Source organism: Trachemys scripta, chromosome 1 (genome assembly GCF_013100865.1).
Source record: "Trachemys scripta elegans isolate TJP31775 chromosome 1, CAS_Tse_1.0, whole genome shotgun sequence".
Lineage (NCBI taxonomy): Eukaryota > Metazoa > Chordata > Testudines > Emydidae > Trachemys > Trachemys scripta.
Genome location: NC_048298.1, coordinates 23245388 through 23254801, shown reverse-complemented (window position 1 = coordinate 23254801; position 9414 = coordinate 23245388). Strand labels below are relative to the sequence as shown.

At 45.3% G+C, this 9414-nt stretch overlaps 1 protein-coding gene across 3 annotated transcripts; it reads right to left on the bottom strand.

Annotated features, from left to right (window-relative positions):
- Window positions 1-340: 340 nt before the first annotated feature.
- On the bottom strand, window positions 341-9027 carry TMEM60 (transmembrane protein 60). 3 transcript variants are annotated; one of them, XM_034765870.1, is made up of 3 exons: window positions 8768-9027; window positions 4545-4608; window positions 341-997 (listed from the first exon to the last, which is right to left on the bottom strand). In XM_034765870.1, the coding sequence occupies exon 3, from the start codon at window positions 946-948 to the stop codon at window positions 544-546; it is 405 nt and encodes a 134-aa protein (XP_034621761.1). In that variant the 5' UTR covers window positions 949-997; window positions 4545-4608; window positions 8768-9027; the 3' UTR covers window positions 341-543. The 3 variants fall into 3 exon arrangements, with proteins under 3 accessions (XP_034621761.1, XP_034621752.1, XP_034621772.1); XM_034765861.1 differs by lacking the exon at window positions 4545-4608 and having other exon boundaries at window positions 8768-9026; XM_034765881.1 differs by lacking the exons at window positions 4545-4608; window positions 8768-9027 and adding an exon at window positions 1136-2240.
- Between the last annotated feature and the right edge of the window lie 387 nt (window positions 9028-9414).

The following is a 9414-nucleotide window of genomic DNA, read 5'->3' as shown; positions in this document are numbered from 1 at the left end:
CTGGCATAGTTGTAAATTACAGAAAAACAGCATCTTATGTGAAGTGTCAGGCAATTGTAATAGGCAGGGCTATTAGCCCCATTTTAATTACTTTCAGGTGTTATCAATGCTCAAAAGGAAATTTAGTACATTATAGAAAATTGTATTAGAACTATTGTAAGTAGCTCCCTGGAACTTATAGTTCAATATGTAGTGGAAAACTAAATCCTCCTCCCAGAATTTAAACAGGTTGCACTCTTTAGAATGGAAGGTCTAGTAGTTTTATGAGGCGGTGAAGCTGTGTGTCACAAAAATACATGAATTCTGTTTTAACAAATTAAGTCATGTTTAGAAACACAGCTGAAGTCAAACATACTTTATTTACATGACGATATTTGTGACCGTTCTAAAATAAGAACTGAACAAATCCACTTTAATACCAGCCTGTCTTAAATAAAATTTTCAGACTGACATTTGTAGTTGCTGTGTGAAGTTTAAGCTTGTACCAAGATAGGATGATCCAGTAATTTGATACTGGTCAACTTGAAAAAGTTTTGTTACAACTTAGTCTCTTCGTACGTAGAAGATGTTATATCCAAGCTCAATCATTCCCCCCATGAGTAAGGCCCATAAGGGGATAAAGACATACACTAGTTTCATTTCAGTAAATTGTTGCAGTTTAGCACAGAGGGCAAGGCAGAAAGCTAATTTAAGCAGCATTGCGATGAGGTACCAGGCCTTTTTCTTTACATTTTGAGAACCATTGCGAGGGTCATAGCCAGATTTACATCGCCCAGCCATTTTTACAATTAGCATAACGAGTAGGATAGTATCAAATATCCAAACTGGAATAAAGATAAGAAACCAGTTCCATGGTGCTTTATCATCCAATTTTAACACCAACATGATCAGGAAGAGTAATGTGAAAAGCCATGTGAGCAGCACTCTCTGCGCCAGGGACATTCTCATTTAAACAGCTTTGATAGGGAGTCTTTTTCCCCCAACTGCCAGCAACAACCTAAGACAAGGGGGGGAAAAAAAAAAAAAAAACAGTCAAATGGCACATCAAGAACATATGGAATATATCTTGAAGTTTCACATGCAAAAGTTTCACTTTTTGTTCTTGCTTTCAGAACCCACCACAATCCCACCTTACCTAGATAGTAGACCATATTTCTCACTTCCTGTTTATGACTCTGTTCTTCCAATGATACAAGTCTTAACACTGAGCATTTTAATCCTGGTCCTCTTCCCAAACGAATTCGCCACTCAAACCTGAATGCTTTTGTAAGCCAATTAGCCAAGCCCCCAACCACTCATGTCCCTAACAAAACATATTCTGCAGAGCAAATACAGCTATTTACAGTTAAACTATAGAAGCCTTAATCCTAAATTATCCTTAACTTTGGACTTCTCTGTGCAGCCTGTCTGTCATCTTTGTGAATCTCTCTAGACTGTGGTCTCCAAAGCAGAAACTGTATTTGTTGGTTTGTACAAGGCTGAACACATTATCAACACTTTCTCCAGTACTATGACATACACAGAGGTGTTATGTTACTTAGTTGCTGCCAAAGCACAAATAGTGTGCAAATTTCTCTAAAATGGATGCTGCTCTTGTAGATAGCAGACACTCATTGAAATGTCCTGCAAACTGCTGCTCTGACGGAATGATCTAAGGGAAACTTAATAAAGGTTAAGGACAATTTTTGTGATAACTTAGCCAATAGGCACCCAGCCCTTTGCACAGTTAGTGTTGGCTCTGACATCAGTTGTATTACAGTAATGCTTAGAGGGCAGTCAGGGATCAATGCCCCACTGAACTGCATATGGTGTGTATGCACAGACTCCAATTACAATCTAAGTTTATTTTGTTCCCTATTCACAGCTCCAGTTGCTCATGATTTTAGCTTGGTGTCACAAGAGCTGGAGTTCTGAGGGCTCCTGCATACAGCCCTATATATGACCTGCTTCTACAATATTAGAGAGCAAATTTCAAAGCAGAAAAGACAGACAAGTGATTTCACAAATACCAAACCCCTCCTACCCACATCCTCAGAAATGTATTTTAGATCCATGGTTACACAGATTTTTCTGCTTCCACTATTTCTCTCTCACTCTCTATCAGGTGGTGATTTCAGGAAGTCAAACCCTATAGACATTTTTCCAAAGAGGACCTCAGCTGCCTAACAGCACATATTCAGATTGGTACAACTTTCTTCTGATTTAATCTTTAAGAGGCAAGAAGCTTTGCCCAGGAAACAGAAAAAGCTATTCCTATCTATTCGAGTGCAGAGACCCATTGTTTTCTGAATGTACTTCTCCCACATGGTCTGATTCCGAATTCTCATAGAAAGGGATAAACACCACAAGCTGCTGTCAAACAAGATAAAACAAGAATACTGCCTGGCTGGTGGGGGTACTATCAAGGAAATGTGGTCTGGAAATGATAGTTTCATAAACACACATCATCCAAAAAGGTGACTACTTCTTGGATAACCAGATTCAGCAACTGTTGCCACAGACACCACAAGGGGAAGGATTGGAAATAAGGGAACTAGAAAGAGTAGAAACCCAAGAAACAAACTAACCACTTGTGACACAGAGCTAGGAGCATTCAGCCTGGCTAGAATGATCAAATAGTTATCAATCAGATAACCAGTAAGTCAACTATCGAGGAACTCTCTTTCTGGAGGAATGGAACAGAAAGCTATAAGGGACATAGCTGATGGGCATCCTTGCAGTTTGGTAGCTGTTTGCCTTGTGACAGGTTATTCAATCATCCTGAAAATGCAAACAATTGTCATTAGTGATTCCATATTAAGAAGAGCGGAGAGAGAACTCAGCAAGGGACAGAAGGATAACAGGATGGTGCGTTGTCTCCCAGGAGCAAATATTTGACATGTAATTGCATGATTGGACAGGATTATGAAGTAATTTGGCAAATCTCCACTGCTGATGAAACATTAGAACCAATGACTTGGCATCACATGGAACTATACAAATTACAAGAGACTTAGATTTTGAAAAGGAGCTGAAGAAGATAAAAGACCAAGTGATATTCTCATAGATCCTTCTGGTCCCATGAATAGAAAGTTGAAGGAGATGAATTGCTGGCTGCACTACTAGTGGATGTTTTGTGGAACAGTAGGCCACATTCCAGTGGGAGAGGGAGCACTATGAACGAGATGGCCTGCATCTCACAGACTGGGGGTAACGGAGGCTAAATTTCTCAGCTGGAGACTAGCAGAAGCAGCCTGGAAAGCATTAACCTAACAAAGAAAGGTGAGAGTGGAGAAGGCAAATGTGGTAAGAACTCAAATTCAACATGTTCCGAACACATTGAACAGATGTGGGAAAGTATGCGAAGAGAAGAAATTGTTTAACAATGCTAGAAGTATGGGTAACAAGCAAGAGGAACTGAAAATTCTCAATGAATAGAAATGAATAGAAAATGGATAGTGACCTTAATGAAACAGGTGGGACAGTCTGGAATGTCAAATATCATTAGTTATAACCTGTTTAGGAAGGATAGTGACACCATTACCTGTTTTAGAGTTCTGATTAATGCAAAACTATAGGATCTTGACTGCATATAGATGACTGTGCTAATTACTGGGGAGATCTGTTATAGACCACCAAATCGAAATAGGCTGTTCTTAAACTGTCCTCTAAGGCTAGGTCTACACTACCCGCCTGAATCGGCGGGTAGAAATCGACCTCTCGGGGATCGATTTATCACGTCCCGTCGGGACGTGACAATCGATCCCCGAATCGGCGCTCTTACTCCACCAGCGGAGGTGGGAGTAAGCGCCGCCGACAGAAAGCCGCAGAAGTCGATTTTGCCGCCGTCCTCACAGCGGGGTAAGTCGGCTGCGATACGTCGAATTCAGCTACGCTATTCACGTAGCTGAATTTGCGTATCTTAAATCGACTCCCCCCTGTAGTGTAGATGTACCCTAAGTTACTCCTTTTGTACCTGTTTAATGTATGGGGGGAAAAAATGGTTGTTATGGAGGACTTTGATTTGAGAGGCATGAAATGGAGGTTTTGTGAAGCTGGTAGTAAAACAATGGAGTTTATAAACTTATAAATGACTATTTTCTAACACAAAAAGATACTGCACCCAACACAAGAACTGTTTTGGACCACATTATGATGGATAAAGATGAGTTAATCATTGGACTGGAAGTTGCCCATTGACCAATGATCTTGACCTGATTATATTCAATATAGACAATAACAGTCCCAACTAATAATGTATATATTTGGTGCTTCAAAGGGGCTAAATTTCCCCCAGTTGAGAAAAATTATGAGAGAAACGTATTGGAAAGAAAAATTAGATGTAAAAAGGTGAATAAAAACCAGCAGTTTAAATATGTTCTTCAAAGAAGGAATACTTAACAAGAGATGTATAGCCAAAACACTTACATATACCAAACGGACAGCTTCCTTCCATAAAAATAGTGACCCAATAACAAGGGATTAGATCATCCATCTCCTCTCCTTTCCCCCTCCTCCAAAACATGTTAAATTATGGAAGAGGGGCTTTTGTATAGAAATCTCACCTAGAATTCCTTAGAGGTTTCCTCATTGTATCCTGTAAAGGGCAGTTTGGGGTCGATCCTTTACCTAAGTGAGACAAATTTGTCAGATCCCAGGAGATCTTGTAGAAGCCTCCATCACTGCACCACCACTGGCCCCCAGCACTCAGGCAGGATGGCACCAATGGAACTGTGCTATGAGGAAATATCCTCTTGCAGAGAATGCACCACAGAAAAAGGCAACACACTCTGAATGAGGAGTTGAAAACTAAGCATGGAGGCTCCTCTCCACACAGGGATGTAGGGAGCATGATATGGTCCAAGGAATGCAGAAATCTTGTCTGCTCTTTTAGGTTTCTTGAAGTCAAAATTTTGCTCTTGGAGGATGTGTGCGTGCGCAACTCACATTTATTAAAGTGGAAATATTGATGCACGGAACAAGAGGAGAACCTGACCGTAGAGCTCGGCAGGTAAGAAAAGGTTAATGTTTTGGTAATAGTATATTAATGATTTGGACTCAAACAGTTTTTTTAAAAACTGTTATACTCACCTTTAAAAGGATAAGGATATCCTAAAACAATGTTCCAGTTTAAGGAACAACCTAATTCATGTAGCACTGACTGTTAAGAGTGATTGTCCTGACCAATTTTCTTCAACTAATCCATGGTCATTTTACCTTATTGAATGGCTTTAATCACAAATCTATCTTACTAGGCTAAAGCATTTTATTTCTCTTGCGTTAAAAATGAATATTTACATTTTTTAGGGAAAGAAAACTACTGACATTCACTAGCTCCAACTAATTATCCAGATGGAAAGAAATGCCATCTTCTGTTGTGTTTCTGGCATATAGTGTACAGTTGTTATTCTCTGCTCTTGGGGAACAAGTTATTGTCAGTTGCCTCGTTATTTGGGACATTTCATATTCATAGCCTCCTTTTGCTGGCTTAAAGGCACCAACAGCAAGAATCATGGACATCCCTTTTATTTTGGGATATTAGGACTTGTCTGTCCCTGAAAACTGATCGGGAATAAAATAGGGTGTTAATTTAAAGTAGATTAACTGTTTTAGTGGATGCTCTTACTCCCTCATAAATGGCATATTCCAAATTTGTTTAATCCAGAATAACTCCCTAAGTCAATAAACCCTTACTCTATGGCTATACGCTGGAGAGTAGACATAGCCTACACCAGTGGTTTTCAAACCATGGGTCGTAACCCAGAATTGGGTCACAGAATAGAAGGGACTGGGTTGCGGCGCCTCTGGTCAGCACCGCCAACCAGGCCGTTAAAAGTCCCATCAGCGGTGTTGCCCGGCTAAGGCAGGCTAGTCCCTACCTGTTCCGACACCGCGCTATGCCCCAGAAGTGGCCAGTAGCAGGACCGGCCAATGGGAGCTGGGGGTGTGTGTGCCTACGGGCGAAGGCCATGCAGAGCTGCTTGCACACTGCCGCCTAGGAGCCAGACCTGCTGCTGGCCACTTCTGGCGTGAGGCGCGGTCCGCAGTACCAGGACAGGCAGGAAGCCTGCCTCTGCACCCTGGCTGTGCTGCTGACCGGGAGCTGCCAGAGGTAAGCCCATGCCCCAGCCCTGAGACCCCCAAACCTGGAGCCGCTTCCTGCGCCCAACCCCCTCATCCCCACCCCCCAGCCCAGACCCCCTCCCACACCGCAATCCCCTGCCACAGCCCTGAGCCTCCTCCTGTACCCCAAACTTCTCATCCCCAGCCCCACCCCAGAGCCTGCACCCCCAGCCCAAAGCCCCTCCCGCACCCCAATCCCCTGCTACAGCCCTGACCCCCCCCCAACCCTGGCCTCACCCCAGAGCCCCCTCCCGCACCCTGAATCCCTCATTCCCAGCCCCACCCCCACACTCCAACCCTCTGCCCCAGCCTAGAGCCCCTCCCATACCCCAAACCGCTCATCCCCAGCTCCATTGGGGTCATGGGCATCAACAATTTTCATCAACTGGGTCACCAGAAAAAAAAGTTTGAAAACCACTGGCCTACACTGATAGGAGTGTTTTCTTCTGTCAAGGTAGGAACATTCACTCCCTGAATGATGTTGGCTACGTTGATGGACAAATACATCTGCTGATGGATACATCAAAAGTGAGGGTTATGTCAGTGTTTTTTTCCCCCCACACCCCTGTGACAAGCTATGCCGCTATAAGCATCACGTGTAGGCCAACCAAGCCTGAATCTAGAGGAGCATTTCCTGCGGTTAGGCCCGGCCAATTAGGAGGAGCAGGGTTCTGGAATTCATAGCTGACTTCTGATATCATGAATGCCTCAGGGCTCTCCCTGCACTGCTGAGGTCTGTTCCCCACCCAGAGCAATTACTTGGAGCAGGCAGCAGCTGTATTCCTGTCCTCTGTGTCAGCAGGGTTCCGCCAAGGCAGAAGGTGCTTGTGAGTCACTGATGTTCCCTGAAGTGCGTGAGTCTCCACCCCTGGCCCAGGGGCGCCATTGGGGGGGGGGAGGGAGGAGAGAGCTCTAGCCCCTCCACCCCTGAGTTTCCTAGGGGAGGTCTACTCACTGTATCCCCAGACAGAGCTCCTAACTGCAACAACTTGAGCGTGATATGTGTAAGTTCTGAAGCTGGAAGCAGCATAACCTTTGTGGCAGGGAGTTTGTTTATAAACAGAGGCAGGGTGATTACGATAACAAAAGGCTTATCATTAAAGTAAATTAAGGATCATTAGATGATCCTAAAAGCACTGCCAGACACTTCAGTTAAAAGATAGGAAACAAAAGGGTAGAACTAAAAGGTGAAAATGGAGAGAGGTAAATAGTGGTGTCCCTCAAGGGTCTGTACTGGGACCAGTCCTATTCAACATATTCATAAATGATCTGGAAAAAGGGGTAAGCAGTGAGGTGGTAAAATGTGTAGATAGTTAGTACAAAATTATTCAAGATAGTTAAGTCCAAAGCAGACTGCGAAGAGTTACAAAGGGATCTCTCAAAAGTGGGCAACAATGCCAGAAGAAATTCAATGTTGATAAATGCAAAGAAATGCACTTGGCAAAATACAATTCCAACTATACATATAAAATGATGGGATCTAAATTAGCTGAACCTGTCAATAAAGAAATCTTGGAGTCATTGCGGATAGTTCTCTGAAAACACCTGCTCAATGTACAATGGCAATTAAAAAAGCTAACAGAATAATAAGGAATTGTTATTTACTCCTCATAACACAAGAACTAGGAGTCACCAAATGAAATTAGTAGGCAGTAGATTTAAAACAAACAAAAATATTTCTTCACAGTCAACACGTGGAACTCTTTGCTAGGGGATGTTGTGAAGGCCAAAACTAGAATGGTTCCAATAAGAACTAGTTAAGTTCATGGAGGATAGGTCCAGCAATGGCTATTAGCCAGGATGGGCAGGGATCCAACACCATGTTCTGCATGTTCCTCGCTGTTTGCCAGAAGCTGGGAGTGGGTAACAGGGTAACTCGATGATTGCTTGGTGCCTGTGCTGTTCATTCCCCCTGTGGCACCTGGCATTGGCCACTGTTGGAAGACAGGATACTGGGCTAGATGGACCATTGGTCTGACCCAGTATAGCCGCTGATGTTCTTATATAGAACCCAGATGTATGTGTTTCCCCCCTCCCCATCCAGAGGTGAGGGGGCCTGATAGGGTCTCTCTCTCTCTCCACAGAGTTAGTAATAAAATAAGAATATTAAAATTTCAAACCTAATCAGTGTCCCTTAAGTGACTTGCCACAAGATGTCAGAAATGTTATTAGAGCTGAGTGGGTCTAATATTTATTTACATTTCTTTCATAAAGGAAGTAGAGACAGGGCTCCTGTCAAAAAAACCGAGTTTTTTCAAGTACTTAAGTAGCTCCAGGAAACATGGTAAAAGTTGCCCACCCCCGAACTGGCGCCCCTGCCCTGGCCGTTCATCTCCGCCCTGGCCGGACTCGCAGCTCCCGTGGGTCGAAGGGGAGGCTTGGCGCTGCCCTCTGCGCCTCACTCGCCCCTCTGCTCTGGTCCCTGGTGCAGCGGGACGCCTCAGCCAACCGGCAGCTCCGACAGGCCCGGGGGCGGGGTCCTCTCCGTGCCCCAGCTCCCGCCCTCCCTCCCTCCCGCGGCCGCAGGGCTGAGTCCGGCCCGCCCCCTCTGCGGCCCGCACTCGGCACGGCCAGAGGGTTCAGCCCCCGCTACAGCAGCTAGCCCCGGTTGGGAACCCGTCCCCGGCCCCAGGAGACGAGAGGCCCCGCTTCTCCCTGTACCTACCAGGCAGGCCCGGGCCGCCCTGCGCAGTAGCCGCTGCCGCCTCACCCCGCGACCGAGGCCAGAGCCTTCCCTCTCCCTTCGCAGGGTCTCGGCTCATCACGTTACAGCCCCCGGCCCCCACACGCGTTGCGAGGGGCCCAGCCAGCAAGCGGGTCTCAGGTGGAGAGGAGGGGCCCCCTCATTCGGGAAAAGACAGAGCACGAGAGACGCTTAGACCGTCTCTACAGCGCGCCCATTGGCCAGCCCATCACGCGATCAACAGACTCTGCCACATGCCCATTGGGCAGCAGAGGAGCCGATCAAGTTGATGCCGTCTATGTGCCACAACTATTAGGTAGGCCAGATGCCCATCAAACTGAGCCCAGCCTTCGCACCATAGCCATTGGGTATAAAAGAAGCTCAATTCACACTCAGCCCGCCCACGTTTTCCCTTCTTCCAATTCAGGGACAGGGACGTCAATCAAACAGGACAGCATAAAGTCAGCAGCTCCTATTGTGGTAGAGACTTGTCCATCTAACGTAATCCCGCCTCACCTCCTTTCCCATTGGATAAAATACCCATCCATCAAATGTAGTGCCCGCCCCTCTTCATGTAGTCTAGTGAGGGGGCGCCCCCTTAAATCTCACGGAAGATGGTAACTCATGTG